The following is a 27,266-nucleotide window of genomic DNA, read 5'->3' as shown; positions in this document are numbered from 1 at the left end:
GAGGACTGTCTTTGCAAGATGACCAGTTCTCAACTATGATGAACAGAATACTCTATATATGTGTAGGAGAACATGCTTCAGTTACTAGAGAAGTAACTGCAATTTATGCAAAGTGGAACAAAATATTTTCCATGTAATGTCATACTACTTTCAAGTTTACAAATTAGGGCTGTGATATGCTGGACTGCATTACAGTGAGGTTAAAAGATCTAACTATGCTCTTCAGAAATAGATTTTAAAAGCTCAGAAACCAAATTAGTAAAAAATAATTCTCCAAATATCACGTATTTCTTTCCAGTAGCTGTTAAAGACCAACAAAACATCATTATTAAGGCACACCTTACAGAAAATTCATCTTACTTTACTTTCTCAATGGGTTTCTTGAAGAGCGATTCCACAGTGTTGGTATCTGCCAAGTAGAGCAGACACTTAAGTGCTCTGCTCCTGTGGGCAAATGTCAGCTGAGTAACACCAATCGGCTGCGGAGGGGCAGGGAGGGGAACAACACAGTGAAAAGTCACAACAACTGGCTGAACAGCTAGAAAGAGGGTTATACACATGTAGTATGATCCTTTCTAGGATTTGAGGATTCATTTAGTGGAAATACGTGCTAAATAACAGACTGTTTCACGTTCAACTTTTATACTAACCAGCTGAAATATTTGTCAGCTTCAAAGAACATTGCTAAACCAGGTGGTTTTCCAGATTTAAGGCTATGAATGCAGGCAAGAAAAATATTTGTGCTATATAATATCACAAACACATTTAATAAGTATGAAATACTGAAGGTTAAGGTTCTGCTATAATAATTTTACCACTCTGCTTTAATTCCACCCAAAGTAAGCCAATGTATTACACCAGCTTAAAGCACATTCTAGAAAACATGTAATGAAGTTATTTTAAGGTAATAAGAAATTTAGAAAACCCAGAGTTCAAGGGCTGCTCTTGACAGTCAATAGCAAAATGCAATGAACACCACAATTTTACCCCAAAGGTGTGGGGGACAGAAACATAGAGCTCGTATAGATACATAACCTATCCAAAACACAAAGGCCTCAGGTTGAAAGCCATACAGTTAGGCAGACAACACTTGATTTTAATCAGAAGTAAAAATTTCAGAAGTAGCAAGCTAAAATAAGAATTTAGAAACTTACAGATGTGGTAGATGTTGTAATTGCAAAAAGCATTCTTGAACTATAATCCATTGGGCGCGACTGAAGTAGATATATAATTCTGCAAAAATGCATTTGTTTTTAATACAAGTACAGCATAGCTACTGAAACAATGTATCAATATTCATTCAAATGTAAATACATTTCGCTGTCAAAAAGAGATTAATTAAGGATAAGAGATTCTAAGCATAAGGAAAGGAGGAGAAAGCCTCCAAATAGCTACTCTTAAGCACACACTTACATCTGTAAGTTCTTGTAAATAGCATTTCATTGCATAAATAAGTATTTGATGATTCAAAACTGATGTCACCAGAAAGTAAAAATAAGAACACAACAGTGAGTTCTGAATCACATGCACTTGTTAGGCTTCTTGAAAAAGCCAGATATAGTTCAATGTAAGACAACACACATACCTTCGGAGTTCTTCATCTTGCTGTACATCTCCAAAGATTTCTTGAGTTTTCTGTAAAAAGACATGAAAATCTAGTTGTGAGAGTTTTCTAAATTGTTTGGATAAATAGCTGGGTCATACCCTTGCTTAAACCCCATCTTAAAAGCTGGGCACCCCTTCTAATGCAGCCAAGGAAAGCAACTGTGGTTTTATCAGTGCTTTCTTTATTTAACTGTACGCTTGGCAGTCAACTCCACGCCTCGGGCTGCTAGCTGGTATTCTGAAGCAGAGGCAGTGCCTGCTCCCTGCCCTTGCTCACGCAGCTGTGTGCTGCATAGACAGCAGTTGGCTCCCTGTTAGCTAAGCAGCACCACAAGAGGATTCACTCTCTTTCTGATTCTAGTGTTTGATGAGACTAATTTATTTACAACTCCTTTACTCTTTTAGGCTGGCCACACAACCTTACTGTAGGACCAAAGATAAGATTTTAATCTTTGTACAGAGAGAAGGGAAAGCATTTCAAATCATTCTCACTAGAGACAGTGGTGTGCAACAATGTTAGAAAGGTATTGAAATTGTTAGTCTGAATTCAGATGTGTCTTAAATAGATTCACGTGTACTAAAGGCAAATTGTGCTAAATAACCTTAGGCTTTTGAACAACTGATTAAAATGTACATATTTTATGTAATTTGCCATTTTTCTCCAAAACCAAATCTCCAGTGATGGCTTACTTCTGAGGGCAGTATGCTAGGACACAGCCATTTATCCAGCAGTTTATCCCAAATTTTGTTCATATCCAAGTTGTTAATTTCTGCTATCTCCTTAGCTGCCGTATGGATATCTACATAAATAGGTAGAGACAAATGTATTTACAAACTAGTATCACCTTGCTTAGCATTTTTTAAAGAACTTCTTTTTGCTCCTCTGAAACGAAACTAAATTACACATACTTACCTGGATAATCTCTGCCAGTCGGATTCTGGATTCTTAGGTCTATACTGTGGTGTTCGTATAGTAAAAGAATCAGATTTGCTGGTTTCCCAATAGACTTTAAATGCTCTCCAGTGTTCAAGTTATGTGTTATCAGAACATTTTCTGTTGCTGATCGCTTATACTGCATATATAATTTCTTCTGTAGGACTTCCGCTTTTTCATGTGAATCATCCTTTAGCAAAACACCACAGTTTCATATGAAACAAACTCCTTTTACTCAAAAGCGTTAGAAAAATAATCTTAACTTTTTATAGTCTAAAACAGTGAAGTGGGTAGCAAGATCTGTTCTTCAGATGCGCTCCCCTACCTGTGTCTACAGGTATTTTTTCTGTAAACAGACAGTATTAACCATGCTGTTCTAGCAAGAAAACATATTTTGAAGAAAAAATTCAAAGGTATGTTTATATACAAATAAAATATGTTCCACATGCACCAGTATGTAAAATTAAGACATTTTGAGGTGAGATGGAGAAGAAAAAAGATTTAGTATTAAACCTTGGCTGCTAGAATGACAGTTAAATTTTGGCACAATTCTATTCAAAGATGTGAGTAAGTATCAGAGAACTATTTAGTGCTCATTGTGTCTCAACAACTCCATAGCGAGTTTGATGTTTATAAGCAAGGGTGAGATTCTTATTCATGTTTCCCTACCAACCATGTAAAAATGACCCTGAGAATCAAATCAAAGCAGACCTTCTGTGTATATATATACTACTACAAATAGCTACAGTGTCTTGGAACTCAAAGCAAAGGTTAATAATGTGATTGATCTAACAGCTGGAACAGATTCCAACTCATTCTCCTGCAGCAAGAAAAATGCACGCAACAGGAGAAACAACAAATTAATCTTCCTTAAAGCTGTGTATCTTTTGTCCAGCCTCCAAGAACTGTAAGCCTAATTTTTGCTAGGTTGTGAACACGAGAATGTTAGTGGACAGAGAGGGTTCCTCTGAGGGGTCACTTACACAGTCACTTCCCCAAAAGAAAGTACTTCCCCTATCAGGCTTGGTTAAGGTACAACTTACACGCCACTATCCAAAACACTAACATAAGTACCTGACTATACAACAACAGCTTTGCAAGCAGTTTACTGTTACCTTAGCTGTAGTATTCTTCAGCCATTTCTCAGCTAGATAGAGACAGAATTTCAATGCCTGAATCTGGTCAGGACCTTTTTTGAAGAAAAAAAATAAAGGGGGGAAGGAAAGTTACTTTATTAAGTATGTTTTAATGAATTCTTATGAATATATATATACACAGAACATCCATTTTATTTCAAAGAATTTTTTAAAAACATTTTAGAAGCTATTTAAAGTACTAGGAAAGCTCTTGTACCTAAAGACCAAAAAATATTACCTATTTGGATTCAGTTAATAGAGAAGCTAGCTTAAATTTGGCCGAAATATTTGCTTTTGTTGGAAAGCTTGTCTGAAGATGGTATGAGCATGTAGAAACTTTAAACAAGGCAACATGGCTTAAAAAGAGAAAAAATGATTTAATAGTGATGCTGTGTTATAAAATGACTGTTGTTCTAGTCTACTATTCAAAATCAGATGTAGGAGACAAATGCATTTTTATTCTCAAACTTCCCCGGGTTTTATCCAAGAATAATGAACAAATGTTTGGTTACAGGCTAGCTTCTCTCAAACCTGTTCTTCTCCTCCCATTTCTTCACCCCTCAAATCATCCCATGTTTACCTTACCTGTTGGAAATTCTTGTGCAATCTTGTGAGCAATAGCTACAGCCCACTCTGGATTAACTATAGACAGCAGATATGACTGAATCGTCTGCACAGTTTTAGCTGTTTCCTTGTTAACAACTGAGGTATATCCAGTGCTTCTCATTTCATATATTTTTGGTTTCAGTTTTTTTTCAAAGACATGTCGAGCTGCTGACATGTGTAAGGTATCCAGTGAAACCTAGAAAACCATTAAAGTAGATTGAGTTGTCAGAAGTTCTATAGTGAGGTCAAAATCACACCAAAGAAAGACATAAGCTTTTTTTTGTGTGTGTGTAAAGATAATTTCGAAATAAATGCTTTCAAGATGCTACTTTACCTTCATTAGTTTGGAAATCAACAGAAGTGTTGGGAAAGATTCCTCACTGAGCTCTGCAGCTGAAAGGAAAAAAAGACAGCTGCCTGTGATACTGTCACAGTTCCTTTGCAGCTTTCTCTGGGAAATTAAGCACTTTCAGTTTATTGTTAGATGTAGACCTCCACTGGGGGAGAAAGAATATAATCTTAATTATCCACACTGGCCTGGGAAGTGGGATACATGGATTACTTTGGTCTTTGAGAGGTGCCAAGAAAAGAATTTGAGGACAGAATTCTGCATTATGTATTAACTCCACTGAAAGCCAGTTACCTCACCAGTAGCAATTTGGGAGCACAAGCGCTTTCAGAAGTACTTGGGATGAAAACTGTATTAATAAAGGAATACAATTAATATAAAATATATAGTGTAGAACTTTAAAGTTCATAGACAGCAGAGAAAGGGAATCATACATATATCTAGCCATCAAAAAATACTGAACGTACATATAATGTTCCAAAAACATTGTGCAGTTCTGAAGAATATCAGATGAAAGGGCAGTCTGGTTTGAGCAGCTGTAGATAAGGGAATCACTCGCTCTAAAACATATTGGTGTTCCAGGTCCACAGGTGGGGAAATTCTCTTGTAAGATTCCAGATGTTTGAGGAGGCTCAAAGCCTGGGGGGGGGGGGGGGGGGGAAGAATAGACAGGGGGAGAAAAAAAAAAAAAGGCAAGGAAAAAGCATAAAAGCCACAAGACTACTTTATTTCTCCCCAGCCCACCAGTAAACATGCCAAAGCCTTGGAGGCATATGTTTTTTTGGTAAAGTTGGTACACATCTGCAGAGTTTTTATCCCTGGTGTGCGCCATTGCTGAGAAAGAGCTAGAGATCACTATTTCTTGAATGCTATTTTCTGAATGAGAGCTGTGTAGATAGAATTATTCAATTAATTTCAACAGATTCTTGAATAACTACACTAATAAATAGACAAAATAGAACACAGATACCGCAGTCAGCAAGGTAACAGCAACATATTTGGACATACCTGATTCAGCTGGATACTGGTGTTCTTTTCATCTGCATTTTGTATCACTTTCAGGACAATTTCAATAGTTTCATAGTCATAAGGATCAAGCTGTTCAAAATAACAATTTATTTTATAAGATCTTGTATGATTTGTCTTATAAAACCCATACAACTGAGTTAATTTTTTCCAATCTCAACACCAACTATATTGACATAATACTGAAGAAACAGTGTAAGCATCATGACACACTTTTCTAAAACAAAAGATTGCTAAAAAATTGTTAGGATATTGTGGAACGAGCAAACATGAAGTGATGAAAAGAGAAAACCAAAAAACCAAAAAAACCCTGAAATCCAACAAACCCCAAATCCCCCCAAAACAAAACCAAAAACCAACCAACAACAACAAAAAATTTTTGTCCCCGTTTTTGATGTAGCACTTCAAAACGTTTCCAGTGCATTATAATTTTTAGAAGTGGCTTTTTTGTTTGATTATTTTCTAGTTGTTCTTTAAAGGAAGTTGGGAAGAAAGACTCTACCTGTCTTTAAAGAAAAAGAGATATGTTGTTCTATTTTTTCCCTAGAGACGCAGAAAACTGAAACTTAACATTTACATTCTTTAGCAAAATAGGAAGAAAATACCCTTTTCAAATTTCTGTGGAATTATTAATCTGCCATTCAAGTGACATTTGAGACTAGATGTGTACTTCAGGGATTATTTTTGCTTTTTTTGATGTGGTGTTTTTTTGGGGGTTTGGTTGGTTGGTTGGTTTGGGTTTTTTTGATTTATTTTTTACCTTGTACAGCATTCCACTAAGGCTAGTGACCAGGTCTTTTGTGCTGCTCAGCAGAGGAATTATTTCTAGTGCTCTAGCTAGTAACATGGAATGAGGTTGCTTCTCACTGTATTCTGCAGAGTCATCTTCAACATGATTTGTAATGGCATTCTGGAGAAGAAGTGTTTCAATGCAAAGCTGCAGTGCAGCATCACTGTCCAGCATGAAAGTACTAGAAGAAGACAGAATATTAGTTCCTCTGTGACCTTTGGTTCTTGTATCTTTATGAATAAATTCACCAGGAGACCAGTATGTATTCTAATACTTTTAAAAAAAACCAAACCAATTTGCATATTACATTAACTAGGATCTGTTTATACTCAAATAGACTTAGTAGGCATGGTTATTATTGCAGCAACAATTAAACACAGTTGATTTGCTTCAGTTATTACCTGCAGTAATTCAATATGAGATCCGTGTCTACTTGTGGATTTTGTACCAGTGTTCTTATAAGTTCCTTCTTCCTTACCGGTGGTTGTCTAAATACAGTCTCGAAAGAAATCTACAGATAAATAAACATTTTTTTTTCTTCTTCCCAAAGAAGTAATTTGGACAATATCAAGACTATTTCCTTATACAATCAACCTTTTACATTTTCTCAGATTCCATTCAGAGATTTTTAGAGCAGGAAAAAGCAGTGCTTTTTTTTTTTTGCTGACTATGCCCTGTGCCAAATAATACTTAAGCACCTAAAAGTTCTTTTATAGCACCCTCAGTTATTGCTTTTTGCAGTTTCTGAGGTTTATTTAAGCAGACAAGCAGAATGAAACATTAAAAACAAAACAAAAACCCCCTTTCCTTATATTTGAATGGGAAATCTGTCTAAAAATCACAATGCATCTCAAAATATATTGACATATAATCAGTTAATAAAACCCCCAAAATAAATAATAAACCCCCCAAACTTACACCAAATTTGCCGAGTTGGATACCCCATTCTGCATCAGTAACCAATTCTTGGAATTTTATTTTTTCTTCTGCTTCACCACATTGGTTAGCAAGCTGTGCTCCAACCAGCGCTACTGCCTAAAAGGATCAAGAAGGGAAGTGAATACAAGTATAATAAATAATCTGAAAATTTGGAATCCTAAAGTTTAAATACTTAGAGGAACTTAAAATAATTCATAGATTATCACACAACTGTGTAAAATAAAAACAAACCTCACAGAAGCTAACACCAGGGTTATCGCACCTTCTGAATTGGCAGTTCAAAGCTACTTTAAAATTGAGTTTCTTCCTCAAATATTTTTAATATTGTACCAGTGAAACTAATGCAAAAAATATTTTTTAGACATCATCTTTTCTGCAAATTTATGTCACTCTCCCTCCCCATTTCTTTGTTATGCTTTACTTCTCATCTTCCTTTATATTTTAACAGATGCATTTATTCATTCCATTCTTGACAACTGCTGACAGAGAACAACTTCTCCAAAATGTAATATAGGTATAAATTATGGTGGGACCTAAAATAAACAATTTCAAGCTTTGGAATAAGTCACGATGAGGTAACCTAATATCTGGACTTACATCATGCTAACTATTCACAGCAACTGCCTGTGCACAGTCTTACACTGTGGTAAAGAGAGGTAGCTTCTCTCTCAGGGGTGCCTTAAATGAGGAACTTGTTCCAACAGCTGCACCCTTAATAATGGCAAATTATTGCACTTCCATATGATATTGCTAGTGTCTTTTTGAAAGAAACTCTTTGACAGTCTCTATTTGCTGAAAAAATACATTGCCTTGTGAATTTACCAAAACTTTTCTGTAGTTTTGCCATGTATTGTTTATGACATCCCACAGCTTATTGAACATCTCTTCCTTTGGCAAAATTGTGCAATAACCCAATGCCAGGTTCTGATCTATGAGACGACAGTTGAACACCTGCGTTTCAGGGGGAGAGAAGGAGAAAAAAAAAACCCAACAGAACAAGTTATAAACTTTAGAAATTTATTTTAATAGGTCTCTTTGTATAAAGTATAACACTTGAAAAGTACTCTGCAATTTAGAGGTATACTGGTCTTTAAAAAAAAGAATAAAAATGCATTTCAGGTTTTAGAACTTAAAATCTAAATATACTGAAGCCAGTCTAAAAGTAAATTCCCTTGGTCTAAACTGCCTGAGATGATGTATTGCAGGTTTTTGCAGATGGCTTCTTTAAAAACCTCTGCTCAGCTAGAAGCAGTCTACAAATCTAAAATGAAACCAGGATTGAAAATGAGATAGAGAACACCTACAGATCATAAAGGATATTATTATAATTTAGGAGTCCTTAAAGGATCCCACAAAGATGAAGCTCCCACTGTACATAACCTTTCAGGTAGAGCAGCTAGAGCATGATCAAAGAGCCGTAGCCTGTAAGAGGCTCAACTTTGCCAGGGCTACTACACATGGCTGCCAGCAAGGTGGTGTCAGTCTGAAGGCTGCTCAGAAACATGTACCTGAGCCATGGTAGGGAGCAAGGCAGCTGGGGTTGTAGAGCCCAGTGCCATCAGGCCATCCAACCCACCTGTGCCCCATGCTGGTACTTAGACATGAGGCTGTGGAACCCAATCCCTTCCCACCACTTCAACACTGCCAGTACTTCGCTTCACCTTCTCTGTGGTTTATCAAGGTGTGTGATTTTTCCAGAGTGTGTGGGTTTTGTGGTATTTGGCCACAGGACAAATTCAGAATGGGCTTTTGCAATAGGAAGGGTAGCTCCTTTCTCGATGGAGCAGAAGAAATGGGCTCACTCTTACCCTTTTCAGAGCATTCTTACCTTGTGTAGCAAGGTCAGGATAGCGGTCATAATTACTGAAGTACACTTCTGTTTCATAGCAATGAGAAAGCTTTTGGTTTCAGCTAGCACGTGGCCATCATGTAGCTATTATAAAAAAGAAAAAGGTAGTCAGCACACTGATAGAAATAAATTCTAAATCTTCAACTTGTTATAGCATAATAGGAGGTACTATAGTATTTTCAGATTTAATTAAGGTCTTAAAAGATCTCTTCTAGATAGAAAAAGGATTTGTTTCCAAGTGCTTTTGAACTGAACAGTGTTTCTTGAATATTCTACTTGCAAATTTTCCCATACTAACCCCTGATAAAACAATGTGAGAGAATGTATTAAACAATTATTAAAATTAATTTGACTCCTGGCCTTCCTGCAGAGACAAGAAGTTTAGTTCTGAACACACTTTGCAAAGAGAAAAAGAGGATCATGAAAAATAGGGAAGAAACTACCAGCTCAATGTCTGATCAAGTGGTACTAATTTTTAAAAGGTCATGGCAATAGCCTCTCCCATACCTATCAAATTTTTCTATAACTACTCTGAACTTGTTAGTAGTTGGCATACTTCTAAGATTTACTCTCGGCAAAACTCAGCACTGTCCTTGCCATACCTTTTCGCTCAGGGACAAATCCATGTTGTTTGATATACCATGCTGAAGACAGGATCCAAATGAACAGACTATTAGCCGCAAAGCTAACTCACACTGACTGCACTCCATGAGGTTCTGTAGCACTGCACAGATGGGAGTTCTAGCTGGCAGCAGAAGGTTCTGTCCTGTGACATATTTCAAAAACAACCAACCACAGAAAATAATTAGTATATGTATATTAAGCATATTGTTCTTGGAATTAATATCAGAGCAGTTTTTTTTCTTCATTAAATTTATGACAAAAGCAGCCTTAGCTTTCTTTAAAAACTTAAATTTTCAGGGCTTTTAATTTAATACAGACTCTCATTTTAGTTCAAAATTCAGATCGGTCAAAGGCTCTAATGGATCCTAGCTCATAGTGGCAAAACTTCTGTACTGAAGTATAGGCTTTGCCAACACACCCAGAATCGCACGGCTGAATGGTAGCAACTGCCACCCAAACTGGTGTCTTCCATGCTGAACCAAGCAATCCTCCTAGAATATGGCTTTCAGTGGAACACCTAGACACCTATTTATAAAACTATAAGTTAGTCATGCTTGCAGAGGTTTAATATAAACCTCATGTTCTCTAGTGGTCTGGTTTTTACTTTTAGCATGGTGAATCTGACATCACGATACCTTCAATAAATGCACAGTTTGCCAGGCTTGTAGAGTCCAAAGGATACAGCTTCTTCTCTGAAAGACAGACAAGTACACATCAGCAGCATGCCAAGATCTCAGCAACACTATGAAGCCTGGAAGTACCTTAAAAATATGTACCTTCAGGGACGGTACATAAAATAAAGACACATGAACTCTAAGAGCCAGAACTGCTATTTTTTACTGTGCCTATTTACTAGTTCTCTTCTAGGAGGGAATATCTTATCAAAGGTATCAAAGGAATACAAACCAACAGTTTCAGTAACTACTTTGTGTGTATATCCCTTTGTCTTGATGAGACAGTCAACATAAACACTTCATCTGTGAAGGTAATAAATCTATTCAAATCAATCAAATAAGGATACGCTGTATAGGTAGATTTAGTGCTGTGCAACAGTATTTGCAATTATATGCTTTTAAAATATACTAATGACATTCTTAATTAAAATAGTCATTAAAATAAATTAATTAAAATAAATAATTAAAAAAGCATTTACTTCAAGAAGTATTAAAAATAAATAATTCTAAAATATTCAATGTTTCTTTTAGAGATCTGAAAGTGTCTTTTTTCAGCACCTACATTGTTGTAGAGTTCTGTTTATAATACTTGAAATTTTCAAAAAGTTGAGTGTATTGACAATGATACATAATACAAGGACAACAATTTTAGAATAAGCTGAAATTCATCTTGATAAAATCCTGTCTCCATTAGTGGCTACCAGAGGACGTCTAGAGAAGACCATAAGAACAGGGCAAGTTTATAGTAACACTTCTCCAGAGCATTCTCCATGTCTTCAGGTATTCGGCATTCAGAGTCTTCCTGAACAAGAACAAAACCCAAAGTCATCTTTACATTCTATACCCTCCCTCAATGGGTATTTCTTCCATGAGTTTGTCTAGTTGAGATTTCTGAGGTGATAATTTCCACACACACGCTGAATTATTTATATTCCTAGATAAAAATCAGTATGAAGTACAGATTGTATCTTGACTCAATGTTCAGGAAAGCAAGTTTACCACAAACAGGCAGAAGAGAAGAAATAGTTTCATATGCAACTGGAAGAGCTATCTGTGGATCAAGAACTATCCCATCTTCATTAAAGAAGTCATCATAAGTCCATTCTTCATAAGGATCTTTATCTCCTCCAAAAGATGTTGTCTAAATAAGAACATTGTCAAAAGTACACACAATGAAAAGAACAGCTACTAAGTCTACTAACAAACTAAATGTTGCAAGAGATTCCAGTTTTTGAATACATGAATAGAACACGATCTTCTACTTGAAAATGGATTCTGCTATACTACTTTTTGTTAAATGGCCAGTAGCAACAAACATATTTCCTACTTAGGTGGCTGCATTTCTCTTTAATGTTGTAATTTAGTTGTACAGCCAAAATGCATTCTTAATTAATTTAACAGAAACATACGTTTCATAAACATTCTTGGCCAAATATTACAAGCAAACATTTTTCAAATGAATAATTTTTTAGAAAAATATTGTTCAGTGGATAAATATGCTTGCCTAGCCACTTTGAGCTATTCCACTCAAGCTGTAAGTGACCATTCATTTCAAGTAGCCTAAAGCATTGCTTGACCTAAACAAAATACCAAAGATGCTATTCAAAGAGTTGATCTGTCTTGAAGTTTTACAAAACTGTTGGGAATGTCTTCACATAATACATGTATTTAAAAATCAGACCTTCCCTGCTGTATTTTACCTATTAAAAAAAAAAAGTCCAGTTTTTAAAGTCAGTTCTCTACACTTTCTAGCAAGTCCTGGCAGCAGCTATTCAATAAAATCACCATTATTTTCAGTCACATTAGCAGGATTTATTATACTAGAACGTAAGTGGAGAATGCTGCTTGTGCCATAGCTGCACCGCTTTTAGTACTCAAATCAGTTTACTCTTTATGCTGAAGTACACACGTATTCAGGGAAATTTTTATTTCTAGAGCTGAGTTGTTTTTGTTGTTGTTCTTTGTTTCTTAAACAAGCTCATTAAATACTGCTAGAGAAATGGGAGAAAAAAAAAGTACGTACAGTGAACACTCTGCAGTCAATGAAGACACTGAGTATATTTAAAAAAGTATATTTAAGTTAGCAGAAAATACCTTTGCTGTAAATCCATAGTTTTCTATTTGGCACTGTCTGTAAATGTCCTTGGCAGCCAAAGTATATTTACATAGCTCCAGAGAATCTAATAGTAAATCTGTAAAAATATTAAGATGATTAGCATACTAGAATGGAAGGTTCATATGTCCTATTAAAAGGAAACAATTTTTTGCAGCACCTATTTTTACAGACATAGAAATTCACTTTGTTTACATGTGTATTAAATATTGTTTGGAAAGTTGGGTTCTCAAAGTGAACACACATAAACAATAACAGTAATTACCTGGACTACATAATGTAGCTGCTTGGCAAGCCATTTCATAGATCACTGCTGGAAGATTCATATCATTAGGAGTGATTATTGGAACATCAGCTCCCAACATATGACAAAGCCTTTGACATGCTGAAAACAGCAGCTTCCCTGTTTCTTCATTACAGTGATTTTCATAGAACTCCCTATTAAAAAAAGGATGTTAAAAAAAAAAAAAGTAGTCCTTAGGGCTTTTACTTAAGGTCACATTCTGTTCCAATTATTTAATTATCTGTTACTTATTTCACCTATATGACTCACTGCAACTAAAACTTCTGTGATTGAAAAAATATAATGGAGCTTACCTTAGACATATATACTGAAGCACATAGAACATGTTAATAATAAGAAATATATTTAACATTTTCATCTGATCACTTTTGGGGAGGAGGTGGTAGTAAGTTTAAATTATCTGACAACCTAAGCATGAGGCAGAGACCAGCTAGAAATCATGACATGGTATGTACAGTCAGTGTACAATAGTTTTCTTCTATCTGTGTAAGCTGAGAGGCTCTCATAATGGTTATTTAATATTGTGCCTTACCTAGCTCTCACTATAGCTCTGTAGGGAATTTTATTACTTAGTACTCATGTTATGGCAAAACCCAATGGCAATTTTCAGAGATGGCAACTTAACACCCTATATTGCACACAAGCAATATAAGCATATTGCTTAACACTCATTTTTAGGAAAAAAACTACTTCTACTCACTTCTGCAGAGTATCAGAAATAGTACAGAAAAGCCCATTAAAAGTTCTAATCTTGAAAACCCCTGCAGTTTTACCTGCATATTTTTACAGCATCTTCAACTTTTCCAGCATCTAGTGCTCTCAAGACCAGTTTTTCTCCCAGTTCTTGCTCTGACCTTTGCAGGAGCAAAGCCAGTCTGTATAACCTTGATTGAGTAGAACGGTTCTTGGTTTTTCCATCTTCTGAATTACAATTCATTGTTTGTGCTTTTCTAGACTTTGACAGGGATCTGACAGTTTCATAAGCTTTTATGTGCTTCTCAAGAAGCCTAGCCATTAGTGAAGGATTCCTAAATTCTTCAGCTGAAAGAAAGACATCAAAATCTTCCTGCAACAGAAAAATAAGATTACATATTTGTATTCACGAAACATCCTTGAAAAATGTTGCATTTTTTTGTTTTGTTAAAATGTTTTTCTTTCCTGTTTCATTCTTAGAGGAGTATTTTCAGTATGAAGTTGACTTTACTAGTTTCTACCAATTACTGATTTATGTAGTAAATTAGAGAATTTTGCTAGGGTAGGCAGTAGGTAAGCAAAATTAAAAAACCTGAAGGATACTGCATGCTCAAATGCTGTATTAAACAATTTAAGTTTACAAACCATTATAAGATCTTAATAAAATATTACAGTTGTCTATCATGAAATCTTTGAAGTGTTAGCAATTAAGACTTTTGGGAAAGTATCTTATTTTTTTGTTTAAATGGACAACTGAGTTCCAGAAATTGGGAACTTTCCCAGGCGCTAGTTAAAATTGCTAGATTAGCCTTAGAATCTTTTTGAAGTCAATAATAAAAGCAACCTTTGCACATAAGTTGTAAACACAATTAATTTTTAATACCATCCATGTTATAAGAATAATTGGGATAACTACAGTAAATCAAAAGTGGTTTTAAACTATAAAGATATCTACCTGCAGGGTAGCAAGAGTTTCAAACATTTTTAGGTTTGCTTCACACTCATCTTTCTTCAGAGGATTGTCTGTTGGAAGAGAAAAACAGTTACCTCCTGCCTCCATCTACAAACAAAATATAAGATTTTAAAGCTGTAGTTTACCTTTTTGAATGCTGAACAGGAATTTAAGGATTTCCACGAGTGTCTTAGTCATAAACATTTGTGTTTTTTGCTGCAGGAAGGGAAGAGATTAATGTTTTGTTTGGTCAAAATGTTCGCAGTAACAGACAGTGACCCTCAGGCTTCCACTCTATTAAAATACCGTGCAATGCTCTACAAACATCTTAAGCAACAAATATCAAGTCTAAGACACAAACAGTTGAAAAGCAAGGGAACAGAAAGTTATTGTAAATATGGATCCTTTATAGAAATAGCAAATATTTTATAGCTGTAATAAGTATGTACTCCACACAGTCTGTTAGCTCTCACAGGAGTTTTGAAAATATCTGCCATTCTCTCTTTGTTCTTCCTTCCCTTGCTCAGAATAACTCCCTAAAACAACTGTTGACAAAAATTCTCTTCTGTGCTTGCAAGACAGTAATGTGTACTGTCAACTGGGAAGTTTCAACCCACTTTGATGCGTGGCAAAGCCACACCTACAGTTTTTAAATAGATGTTTTCCAACCAACTAAAGAAAGAACTGGAAAATACATAAGACTAGAGGGATAATAATGCAGCAGGATTTATCAGTTATTAATTGAATTCAGACAGCCATGTCACTGTGTGGAGATGCCTTTAAAATTACACAAAATAATTCTTTAGCATACAGAATCAGAATAAACTCAAGTTGGAAAAGCATTCAAGAGGTTACCTAGTCCAACCTCTTGCTCAAAGCAGGACCAGTTCATCATCCCTTTTTGCTGGAAGACACAGTTTGTACATTTGCATCCCCTACAGTTTTTTTAAGCATCTGGGTAAGAACAGTGTTTAGAATAATTTGTGCACACACTTTATGATGTGAAATGACTCGGTACCTCTTCAGAATTATCTGCTTTATTCTGTAATACCAGTGTTCCCCATACAGTCAATCTCTCTGCAACTTTCTCAGCTTCAGCAAGAGTCAGAGATTTTAACAAAGTCAGAGATTCCTCTCCCTGAAGAGAGAGGGGGAAAAAAAAAAAAAAAAGTGTAAACCAGAAAGAATCAAAAGAAAAGGGCATTTGCTTTCAGAAAAGCTAAGTTATGTGTACATCCTTGCTTCGATACAATGGTTGCATGATGGCAAATTGGGTAAGACTGATCTGCTGGTGAACTTCCATCCTCGTTACAAATCACAGTTACTATGACATGACTTCCTTAAATTCCCTGAATAGTTTTTACTAAACCTATGAGGCTTTCAGTAAAATCTATGAGCTTACTCATTAAGGGTTATAACATGCAAATTAAAATGCAGTTTTGTTTATTGGCAATTATGCAATGTTTTTAAAACTGTATGATTATCAAGAACACTGTGTGCTAATGAGGCAGAACAAATGTTAACATGAGAAGCACTATTTTGCAGGGGAGTTAATTTGATTCCTTTAATCAAAAAGCCTCCTTTTCTTCAGGTCAAAGAGATCCCAGTAACATAACCAGGGACAATCACAGGGTATAAAGGTAATCACACCTACTATAATGTAGCAAGTAAAGTTAAATGCTTCTAGTTAGGATATCAATGTAATTTAAAAATAACTTCAGGGTTTTTTTGCTAAACTGGGACTTCAAATTAACTTGGAAGAAAACTTCATATGAATAGAGAAACATAGACAAACATTCAGGTGCTCTCAGTACTAAAGGGGCAGGTCTGTACTCATGTGCGGTATCATTGCATTCGAATAAAGCATTTTTCAGAAGAATCTTTTTGTTGTTGTTGGCAAGAAAGAAACAACTCTAGTGAAATAAGTATAGGAAAATATGTAGATACTTCAATTCCAAACTTATCTTGTATATTGTAGGTCATAATTTTCATCCTTTTTTGCCAAAAATGAAAAATGGCTCATGATGTTTGAAACTCTGACAAAGGTCTTATTTTCAATGTTAAGTATAGGCAGTTATATGTATAATTAATAGAGCCATAATAAAAAAAAGTTATATGTAAACTGTGTATAAAATTTCAGCAAATAGTACAACTTGCCCCTATTTTGAGAATAGGCCTCAGTGTCTTTAAATTCTGAGATCAACTGACATGAAGTAGTTTAGTACCCTTTCTTTGTCAATAAGGTCTATCATCCTCAGAATGTAGACTTCCACAGTGGGCAACATATATGCTGCTACAATTTTCAAAGCATCCTCCAAAGAAGTAGGAGTATCTTGTTTAAGAATGTATTTCACTAGCCTCTGTAAGGAGAAAACAGATATGGACTTCAGTTTGTTGATGCATAGGATCACAAAAGAAGTCATTTATACACATTACTTCTGCATTGTAATTGTACAGCTTATACCAAGCAAGTTACCTAGGAGTTTAAAACTTCTGTCCAGATAAAACCTGACTAAAGCATAACTGGGAGAAGACTGGGCTTGGGGAAGAGAATTATCCTGGGAACTCCCAGAATTCAGGGGACTCATCTGGGTCCACAGAATGACAAAGAGCTTTTCCAGGTATACTCATGATTTCTCCTTCATAAAGGGGAGATGGTAAAAAAAAAAAAAAAAGGAAAAAAATTACAAAAAAGGCCAAGTATTGCTCACTGTGACCTTAGGAGAAATCGGATCTGAAGTCTTGAGAGGACTTAGCCTTCCATTTTGTTAGTTTCCTCTTTTCTTTCCCACTCCCCATACAGAAAGCCCTATATTATCAATGCTGTGCTCATTAGGTTGGGCTAAACTAATCTGCTAATTCTTAAAAAAAAAAAAAAAAAAAAAAAAAAAAAAAGTGGGTTTTCAGGCAAAAATGTGTCCCAAGAGGACAAGAAAAACAGATATGGATAAGTGGGAGCCACCAGTTGCTACAATTTTTTGAGAAGTCTGTCTTCTAATACCCCATGAAAATACATGCAGGTAAGTGTAAGGATTTTTGTTTAACAGAAAGAAGAGTAATGCTGCTCACTTACCATTATCATCTGCTTGTCCTTTAAAAGATTAGTATCTCTTATGCCATAGGCTCGCAAAAGCTTCTTCATCTCCATCAGTCGGTAACTTTCCTGCAGTAACTTTACTCTATGGACAAATTAGACTATTATTAATTAATTTGCTACCTACAGCTATCTGATTTAATCATCATACTACATCAGATACACAGTATTTCCCACCCCCAAAACAGAATTCTAATTGAAAGCACACACAAAATTGAGGTGTAGACTGTGGATGCTGCCTTACTTGACATGATTCATTTCCAAATGCTGTTTTACCAGCTGCTCCACTGCTGTACTCCATGGTACCATAGCACCATGCATTATCTGTAGCACTGCATCAAATTTCAGCTATAAAAAGAACATAAAGAGCTTACTTTTCAAAATAAGTTATAAGGTAATCTCTTGAAATATTGTTCATGTGATTTAGGCAAGCATTTATTTCCTGGCCCAATCTCCACTTGCATAAAGGGCATTCATTATCATAATATGATGTGTTAAGTTAGATTACAAAACGCTTATAGTAATTTACGACACTGTAGTGCTTGAGTTTCATACATATTCAAGTTGGTGAGTCTTCCATGTGATGACATCAAAACTACAGTTAAATTCTCAAGCAAGGACTCGGGTAAAAATGTACTCATACGTTTATGTAAAAATTATGTGTTCCATTCTGAATTCTGATGTGTTAGAGCCAGTTGATGCCTATTTCATAAAATATACTTACATCTGTATCAGAGATACAGCCAATGACAGCTATTGCCTTGGCCTCCCATGCAGTTTCAAATACTGAAGTAGACCGTGTACGACAACGTTCTAGCAAATCCTGTATATTTTGAAAAAGATTATTAGGATATTTGAATTCAGAAAATATAGAAATATCTTACAATATAAACAACGATTAAAAGTTTTTTGGACATTAAGGGACAGATTTGGCTATCTTCCCTTGTATGTGCTAATGCCTTCTTACTGAATTACTAAATGTCAATAAGTACATTAACAAGACTAAGCTAATCTGAAAGCTCGTCCTAAAATTCAAGTGTAAATAAAAATGGTAATCAGATTTGTTTTCTGCTTACTCATGATTAAATGTCTTTCTTTGAAAGGAAGAAAATATGGATACCTTTATATACTGTAGAAGAATCTCATTCTTTTGTAGATTATGTTCGCACAGGTAGGGTTTTATAAACTTCTCCAAAATGGATGGGACAAGCTCTGGTGCCAAAATTCTATCAAACATGCGAAATGCAATAGTAGTTGCATTTTCCTGGGCAGCAAGCAGAACAATGCCATGTTAGAACATCACACGTTAGCATACGATCCTTTACATCTCTAACAAATAATTCAACATCCAGTGGCCACTGAAATCAGTTGAATGATTTCAAGAACTAGCATCCCTCTTTAGCTCAAATAAAAGCATTCTTTTACAAAGCCCCTTATTGTTCAGTTGTACTTCTAATTTCTCTGTTGCTAACGCTTGCTCCACAGCATATGATCTGTAACGAATGCAGATCATGGAGTTTAAGCCATACCATCTCACAGTATCTTGTCACATTATATATTTATCCCACAGTTGAGACAAAATTTATAACAAACACAACATATCAAATAGTCTTAGCAGCTTACAAACACAAGTTTAACCAACTAATCCATCAAGATTCCTCTTTTGTCTGACTTTAAATCACATGCTGCAAGATTTTTCTCTTTCTCAGTACAATCCACTACTCAAAAGCACTTTTTGAAGCATTTGCAGAATTACCTTTTCAAAATCAGAGAGTGCCAGCCTGCAGTTGTATTTTCTGTACAGATTTATCAGTTCTTGTAAATCATTTACCAGCTTCTTTAACCTACGTACCTCTTCACAGTCACCACATCTCTGAAACAGTGTTTAGAAGTGAAACGTTAGAAGACTTGCTACAATCTTCAAGACCATTAAAGGGCTGACATAAACAGAAAGAAATAAAATTATTCTTCACATCTCTGGTATAAGACAAGGGTAGTTGATTTACAATGCAGCAAGAAAGATTCTGGTAAGATATTAGGAAAAGATTTTTTCTAAATATAAAGACAGAGATGCACTAGTAGAGCCCACGCAGGGAAGAGGCATGAGCATTTCATTCACTGAAAGTCTTGAGGACAGGCAAGACAAATGGCTAGGAACAACATACCTACAGCTGACATTTTCTTTGTAGTCAGAACCCTAATTTTCATGCAATTTTCCAAGAAACCTCACAAATAATTTCTGATGCCCTGCAGTCTTGAAGATTTTATGAATATAAATGCTGTACTGTTACCTTTATATGGCATACAACAAAGAAAATCAAGCACATGTTGAAAGTGGGACTTAACAGAGTAAATTTCTCTTCTTTCCACTACGCACTTCGAACATGGGATTCAGAAGTTTAAGGCAGCAGATCTAACACAGAATGTCAATGTTTCCAATATTTAAAATGCACAGCTGATTAGTTTTAAGCTTTATCTATCTCCACTTTCATACTACTACTTTTATAGATAGTAGTATACCTAGGATATACCACATACATGATTTATTCGTGCACAAATACAGTATTCATAAACTTACAGCTAGCTGATTTTTAATATCTGTTTTCTCCAGGCCGTAACACATGGTGAATTGCAATTAATTTCCAAAAATTTTGAAAGAGATGAGACATGTTTCTAATTTAAGTTAATAAGGAGTATCTTTACTGAAATTTAAGTGTTTTGTAGTACTCGGGCTTATTTGTGTGCTACAGAATATTCAAGAATATTATTCACATTTTGACTATTAATACATCTTTTAAAGAGTATTAATGTTGCACCAACTTTTTTTAATCTTTAAATCCAGGAAGACTGGAACTCAGTTTCTTCCTTTCGTGGAATTAAGTCAACCTTCACCAAACGCAATAATGACCTAGTTATCATCCATTCCAACTCTAGCGCAGAGCATATGTTCTGAAGTCTCCTAATAGCAAATCCTTGTATTTGCTACATTTCTTACCAAAGGAGTCCACTGGCCAAACGTCAGTCCCATTTCACCTTGATTTTTACTTGTAAAGAAAACCTCTGCCATTTGGAGTCCATTTTCTGGCCAATTTGCCTGTTCAAAATAATTTACATTAGCAAACTGTATTCTACATATAGAAATATAAGATACGCAAAGTTTCTGCAGCGTGATTTACCTTATCAGTTAATTCAAGGTTTCGAGCACCTTGTTCCAGCCATTTTGCTAATATTTTCTGAAAAAAATACAGTAATAAGTAGAGTTATGCTATATACCAAAGCAAAATTTGCCATTAGAAATCATTTAAAATACAAACTGTAGGGAAAATAATTCCTTTAAAAGGCAGAGGAACAAGGTTCTGACATTCAAAACTAAAAGTCTGTAGGTCTGACTATAACACTGTCTTAGCCTGAGAAAATTACATTTTGCATTTATTAAGACAGTCTTACCTGTCCCTTTGGCACAACTCTTCTTAAGAAAGGGATTACAACATTTTTAAGCCACAAACATAGTTCCTTCAAAGGAACAGTGAAATGGATGGCATTAAGCAAGTTCTCCAGCATTTTCTCATCAAAGTTGCTTTCAAAATCTGCCTAAAATATTAAAACAGAACAATTACAGGTATATGGACTATACATTTATCTGATACTTTGTAAGCTGTTTCACCGATAGGAATAAGCACTAGATTTCACAAATACAAAGATAAAATCTCAGTAATCGTAGACAGGAATTAAAAAAAAAAAAAAAAGCCCTGTTCAGAAAAACTAGAGCTTGGTCCTCTTAAACAAGACCGAATTGAAGCAATTTCTTTGCAAATTACAGTGGCAGGATCACGTCCTACCTATTACTTTCAGACTTGCTCTATTTTCTTCATAACACAGGACTATGAAGTCCTGCACTAAAGAATATAATAGCCCTTAGCCACTATTATGAATGTCATTCAGAGTAAGGAGTCTATGTGATTATTTTTAAAGGATTTTAAGGTACCCAGCAAATGTCCACTTAAAAATTCTGAGAGCCTTGCTTACAAGAAAGTGAATGGAAGATTACAACCACCACAGAATAAATCAGGGAACTGTAGTCTTTCAGACCTAGAAATATATGTTCTGACATCAGAAATACCAGTTTATTCTTAGATCAATAACAAGTTCAGCCTTTTGAGGAGCTAAGTGAACAGGTAATCATTGTGATAGTAGACAAGTTTCTGCCATAGACCTTTGCTTCTTTGAGGAGTTGTTTCATAACCGCATCAGTCTGATTCTGTTAAAGAAGGATGGAAAATTTAGAAGAATTAACAGCTTTCATAAATACCAGAGATGTCTGTGCCATCTCACCTGATGCCTAAGCCAGAGGCACTGTGCACAAGATAAATTTCCTTCTTCTAGCTGAAAAAGGATATCCTTGAAAATGTCTTCGTTATTCAAGAATTCTGTCCATGCAATACCACTAGAAACGAAAGGAGGAAAAGAAACTCTGTTATTGTTGTATGTCAATATTAAAGGAGTTGGGGGGGAGAACCTCAAACCTTTTCTAGCTAGTACTATATGATGCAAGAGACAACAGTAGCGTTAGGTTGTGTGTGCATAAAATCACACCCCCTCCTATATATGTTAAACAAACAAAAAACTCTATATAAGATAGTGCATGTGCAACAGATAATATATGTTTTCAACATATAGGGCGGCTCAACCTCTCTGCATTCACCCTTCTCTACAGTAGAGGGTGGGAAACTTCAGGAAGCAAAGGAAGGGTTTCAAGTTTAATGAACTCAATTTTTTTAAAAAAATCCAATCTTAATTTCAATGGCACATACTTAACCATTACAATTAAAATTACTTTAAACATTAATGAACAAACAGAAACAAACCTGAATTTTTCTAGTCCAAAAGCTCCATAAAAAGTTGTAAGCCTTGCCTGAGCTCTCAATACCTGAATGCAGACAAGAGATTTAAGGTCAATACCTGGCATACCAAACAGTGATATTACATGGTCAGAATAACCATCACAAAGAGGAAGAGTGGAGGAAAAGAAAGACTTTTCAAGAATTTCAGTTAATTACATATGTAAGTTTATTTAATAAAGCATTAATCCAAAATTTTGATTGTGTAAACACTTTACACTGATTCTCCTTGAAGGCAGATGAGGCCTGTCCAGTATACAATAGGACTAAACAAGAAACAAAATCAAAATGCCTAAAAGCAGTTAAGGAAGCTTCTTCCTTCCATTTCTGGAGCATCTGGAAAAAAGCCTTTCTATGACTGAAGGAATCGCTTATTTCTGAAACCTGTCATTCCTATGGTTTTCTTTCATGCTATAAAATATAATCTTGTTTAGACTTTTAAAAAGTTCAACAGTCATACAGTTTTTAAAACTCAACATTGTACTTGTTTATCATATGATGCTGTGGGGCCAAGAAGTTTGTCCTCACCTCAGTTATGGACACTGGAGCCCCATCAGATGATGAAGCAATGGTTCTATCGTCTTTCTTCATGATCTGAAACAAATACACGAAATGGTTTGGCTGACAACTCAGCACATGCAGAACATGCCAGACAGCACTACCAATTTAATAAAGGCATGAGCAAAAACTTCGTGCCTCTGTAAACTGGCGTCTCTATTTTACAGTGTTAGACTCCGATTGGATTTCTACATGTTTGCAGGATCAGACAGATAACACATGTATCTCTGATTCTGTCTGATACAGCAGGAAAGACTAAAATAGGGAAAACAAAAAAAGGTGACGTATTTTGAGCTTTTAGTCCTGAAATTAATATTTAAAAGGTACTCAAAAAGACTACTACTCGAAACTAAAACCTGCTTTCTGATGTGAAAATAGAACTGTAAGCTCTTTTTTGCCCTTAAGCAAGAACAAGGTTGGAAAAAGCCTTGCTGCTTCTTCATGTTTCGTAACATACAATTTATAATGTATTTACTTTTTGAATGACAAACTGGTTCGAAGATGTCCCCCTTCTCAACTTGTGCAGAAGCATGTAATAGGAATGAATGAGCATAAGTCATTTAAACAAATAAAACGCCTTACTCTGACTTTAGCGTAGTTCAGCATTTCTTGAGTGGTTTCATATAGTGGCCACGGAGCATTTATGCAGTAATCCACGACAAATGGGCTATCCTGTTTGCATAAGGAAACAACTGAAATGAATTCCAAGGTCCTTTATATTTTGAATTACTTTATCAGAGGAAGAGGGTAGAAATGAAAACATACCTGAATTTTTTGCAGATTTTCTTTGGCTTCATTCACAAGACCCAGCCAGACTTCGTGACCGTAACTTCCAACAGAAGCTGAAGCTAGTTTCTCTAAAATAGTGTTTGCTTTCACTTTGTATACGAGCTGTTTAAAAAAAAGAAACAGTTTTCAGTTTGATGCAATTAAGTTTTAAGCATTCTTCAACTGAAAACTCTACGCTTGCATTCACAATGTTTTTGACATAAAGTGTGTCCGCGTACATTGAATGATTTCATTACAGAAATGGATTACCAATTGGTCCCTAACGATTGTGGTATCTTTATATCTCACCAGCTAAGCCTGTTTTATTATTTTAAAAAAAAAAAACCAACAACAACAATCCAAAACAAAAAAGCAGAGGGAACATTCAAATTGCATTATTTGAGCAAATCAGTTAATGAAACCAGACTATGTGTTAATAAATGCATGTGAAAATTCTTTCTTTTTTTTTTTTTTAGCAACACTGTTTCCTGCTACTTAAAGGGACAAATGTCCTTTTTCCTCATCCAGCAGCGCTTATGTTGATTAGAAGATGTACTTCTACACCACTTCTCATTGCAAGGTTCGTTAGTTATTGTAAATAAAAACAGTTCACCATGTAGTCGTCTAATTCTGAATCAGCTTTCAAGTATAGTGAGTTGCTTTGTAAGGTAGCATTCCACTATTTTGTAATATTTTAATATTTTCTGTTGGACTATAGAGCAAAAACCTTACTCATAAGTTCAGTTATACTAATTAATCTCTAAATGCATTTATCAAGAACGGACAACTTACCTCAACATCTAGTCCAAACTGAATAGCAAAATTCTCTGCTTCAGTGAATTTGTGTTTGTGAAGTAAGCGACTTAGCCTAGGGGTGAAATGAATTACAGTATAGTCCTTCAATATAAGTGCCAAAGCACACATAAAAAAAATAAAATAATAAAATAGCGTTTCACAGAAACTAGTACCTATTTTCTGGCAAGGCTTCAGTTAAACTCCTCATCACAACAATAGAAACCGGGCCTTCAGAGGGTCTGAGGATGAAAGCGAACTATGTGAGTTTACTAACTGTGAAACTACTATACATAGAAGTAATATGCCATTTTTGTAAAATAATGATCTAGTAAGAAACAAAACATTATCTTACTTCTGATGTTTCTCATTAATTCCTTCCAAGAAGTATATTGTATCCTGTAGCACGCAATAACAGAAATCATTAGGTGGTAAGGGAAATCAATCGTAAGAAAGCACAATTGTAATGCATTAAGTGCTTCTCAATCTAGAAACAGACTACTGATTTTCTCTCAGGTAAGTCTGGTGTTTTTTTTAAATGCTTATCATGGTATTTCCTGGATAGTTATCACAGTCAATCAAAATTTTTGAGGGCCTTAACTGGACACTTCAGACTAAAACCACTCTGCTGTCCCAGTTCAATTACCATCAGTACACCCTCCGCATGAGTCAATCGCCTTCTCAAAATTACACACTTTCATTTTATCCGAGCCATAAGCAGGTCACGCTATATCCATCTTCACATCTTTTAGAATCTGATTATTATGCAACATTCCATAAAGGGAATATATGCCTTGGCATTTCCCACCTTAACTTTATCATCTCAGATCAAAGAAAAGGGATATATTAGTCGTTATTTTCTCCACTATGTAGCTGCATATATAATTTTTTCTGTCAAGTGCTTCATACAAGGCTAGCAGTTTCATCAGCATTCTATTTTATTGCATATCACATGCAGAGCTTACTACATTCACTTTCACGATTCCAATGAAAAGTCACTGCTTTGACTTTGGACTTGGCATTCTCTCACATACCCACTCCAACAGTCTTCACAACACTCCTAATTCATAAAGTTCTCACCATCTTTGACTTTCTTTTGTTAAAGTCTTTATAAGGAAGTAGCTTAAACGGTAAAAGAAGTTGTTGTCTCATCTAAACTTAAATAAATCCCAAATAAATCCAGAGCATTTTTTTATGCTAACAGAACTTAAAACTTCATACAGCTTTTAGCTGTAACAGCAGCAAGAACAACTGGCAGTAGTATTAAACGTTGCAATATGCCTAGGCCTAGATTTCAACTGTTCAGCTTGCCATATATTGTATCTTTTTCTCCATCCTGTGGGGACATCATTTAATATCTCTTTGTACAGTTCCTGCAGTTTCTAGCACAAATTGGTTCTAATCTAACAAGAATGACACAGTACCCTCTTTAATAATTATACCTATTAAAACAACTACATTTCTTCAAAGAACAATAACAACAACAAAAATCTAAACGTACTGTGCAAATCCGACTTTGAACAAGTGAAGAAACAGTAGATACTTCCAAAGAATAGACCAGTTGCATAGTGGGGAATGCAAAAACCATTAGACTTCTCATCTATAAAAAAAAGGGGGGAAACAAACAAACATCTAAATTTTTTCCTCATACACTGGTGACAGAACGATTTCTGGGTTCTTATAGAGTTAGATGGAAGACACTGTTTTCAGAAATTTATGAAAAAAGCAGATCTCTACAATTTGAGAAAGTTTAACAAAGTTTTAGATGTTGCCTCCATATATAGGCCTATTATATATAATTAGACAGATTTAATTTTTAAAAATTGTATAATGTTCATCCTGGCTTTCTATTTCAGTTAACGACACTGACTGTACATGGAGATAGATGCTAAATACAGCAGAGATACTACTCTAAAGAAATCTGTGAAGGTAGGTAAGACAATAGTAAGAGAGCAGTTTTGCTGCTCTCCCCTGTCTGCCTAGCATTGAAAACAGCAAACAAACAAAACCTAAACAGTCCATAAAAAACCCAGTCAGCAGGGCAGCTTGCCTGCTAAGACATCACAATAGTCCCTTGCTCGCTATATCCTAAAGAATAGATGGTCACATTTCAGTTCTGACGCTGAGCTCCTGATAATTCTGTTTGCTCCAAATATTTTGCCATCTCCTTTTCTTTTTTTCGCCCCCCTCTTTTTGCTGTGACTGCCTAACAACTCAGGAATACAGCACAGATAAGGAGATTACACCTGTTTGTTATCCGGTACTGTCATGACTATCAGTTTAACGTTGGCAAGCCCTTGCCTAGAAGGAGAAAAAAGAAAGCAAAATATACTGTATAAATTTTATGTTAAAACTGTAAAATAGTCTTGCTTCTGAGTTTTAGAAAATTTAGTTTTCCATGGAAACTGGTACATTTTAAAACTCTATAATGCACCCAAAAATAACAGTGTTTCAGCACGTAGAGGACATACGTTTAACTTCTGACATTTTTAAGCATTTCAAATGGATCTGATTCTTATTTTTTTTTTAAGTGGCACAGAACAATGGAAAAGAACCAGGAGT

At 35.3% G+C, this 27,266-nt stretch overlaps 1 protein-coding gene across 1 annotated transcript in view; it reads right to left on the bottom strand.

The window, feature by feature from the left end:
- The window catches only part of KNTC1 (kinetochore associated 1), a 42,186-nt gene that overhangs the window by 8,734 nt on the left and 6,186 nt on the right, over nucleotides 1-27,266 (bottom strand). The window contains exons 12-54 of the mRNA XM_075434624.1: nucleotides 26,951-27,005; nucleotides 26,206-26,304; nucleotides 25,060-25,103; nucleotides 24,881-24,946; nucleotides 24,705-24,780; nucleotides 23,910-24,035; nucleotides 23,727-23,816; nucleotides 23,115-23,180; nucleotides 22,554-22,615; nucleotides 22,021-22,132; nucleotides 21,136-21,279; nucleotides 20,865-20,921; nucleotides 20,684-20,782; nucleotides 19,445-19,561; nucleotides 18,809-18,952; nucleotides 18,413-18,511; nucleotides 17,933-18,036; nucleotides 17,668-17,773; nucleotides 16,820-16,954; nucleotides 15,613-15,732; nucleotides 14,741-14,810; nucleotides 14,598-14,665; nucleotides 13,723-14,015; nucleotides 12,911-13,083; nucleotides 12,627-12,724; nucleotides 11,532-11,673; nucleotides 10,494-10,550; nucleotides 9,837-10,000; nucleotides 9,214-9,318; nucleotides 8,208-8,336; nucleotides 7,365-7,481; nucleotides 6,848-6,957; nucleotides 6,417-6,627; nucleotides 5,639-5,728; nucleotides 5,098-5,269; nucleotides 4,616-4,674; nucleotides 4,261-4,477; nucleotides 3,655-3,728; nucleotides 2,519-2,729; nucleotides 2,296-2,405; nucleotides 1,586-1,635; nucleotides 1,155-1,233; nucleotides 361-479 (exon numbers count right to left, since the gene is read on the bottom strand). Coding sequence (XP_075290739.1) covers nucleotides 361-479; nucleotides 1,155-1,233; nucleotides 1,586-1,635; nucleotides 2,296-2,405; nucleotides 2,519-2,729; nucleotides 3,655-3,728; nucleotides 4,261-4,477; nucleotides 4,616-4,674; nucleotides 5,098-5,269; nucleotides 5,639-5,728; nucleotides 6,417-6,627; nucleotides 6,848-6,957; nucleotides 7,365-7,481; nucleotides 8,208-8,336; nucleotides 9,214-9,318; nucleotides 9,837-10,000; nucleotides 10,494-10,550; nucleotides 11,532-11,673; nucleotides 12,627-12,724; nucleotides 12,911-13,083; nucleotides 13,723-14,015; nucleotides 14,598-14,665; nucleotides 14,741-14,810; nucleotides 15,613-15,732; nucleotides 16,820-16,954; nucleotides 17,668-17,773; nucleotides 17,933-18,036; nucleotides 18,413-18,511; nucleotides 18,809-18,952; nucleotides 19,445-19,561; nucleotides 20,684-20,782; nucleotides 20,865-20,921; nucleotides 21,136-21,279; nucleotides 22,021-22,132; nucleotides 22,554-22,615; nucleotides 23,115-23,180; nucleotides 23,727-23,816; nucleotides 23,910-24,035; nucleotides 24,705-24,780; nucleotides 24,881-24,946; nucleotides 25,060-25,103; nucleotides 26,206-26,304; nucleotides 26,951-27,005 — 4,839 coding nt within the window. The remainder of the gene's footprint in view (nucleotides 1-360; nucleotides 480-1,154; nucleotides 1,234-1,585; nucleotides 1,636-2,295; nucleotides 2,406-2,518; nucleotides 2,730-3,654; nucleotides 3,729-4,260; nucleotides 4,478-4,615; nucleotides 4,675-5,097; nucleotides 5,270-5,638; nucleotides 5,729-6,416; nucleotides 6,628-6,847; nucleotides 6,958-7,364; nucleotides 7,482-8,207; nucleotides 8,337-9,213; nucleotides 9,319-9,836; nucleotides 10,001-10,493; nucleotides 10,551-11,531; nucleotides 11,674-12,626; nucleotides 12,725-12,910; nucleotides 13,084-13,722; nucleotides 14,016-14,597; nucleotides 14,666-14,740; nucleotides 14,811-15,612; nucleotides 15,733-16,819; nucleotides 16,955-17,667; nucleotides 17,774-17,932; nucleotides 18,037-18,412; nucleotides 18,512-18,808; nucleotides 18,953-19,444; nucleotides 19,562-20,683; nucleotides 20,783-20,864; nucleotides 20,922-21,135; nucleotides 21,280-22,020; nucleotides 22,133-22,553; nucleotides 22,616-23,114; nucleotides 23,181-23,726; nucleotides 23,817-23,909; nucleotides 24,036-24,704; nucleotides 24,781-24,880; nucleotides 24,947-25,059; nucleotides 25,104-26,205; nucleotides 26,305-26,950; nucleotides 27,006-27,266) is intronic.

Source organism: Opisthocomus hoazin, chromosome 13 (genome assembly GCF_030867145.1).
Source record: "Opisthocomus hoazin isolate bOpiHoa1 chromosome 13, bOpiHoa1.hap1, whole genome shotgun sequence".
Classification (NCBI taxonomy): Eukaryota; Metazoa; Chordata; class Aves; order Opisthocomiformes; family Opisthocomidae; genus Opisthocomus; species Opisthocomus hoazin.
The sequence above is the reverse complement of the archived record's forward strand: the minus strand, read 5'-3'. Positions and strand labels throughout refer to the sequence as shown.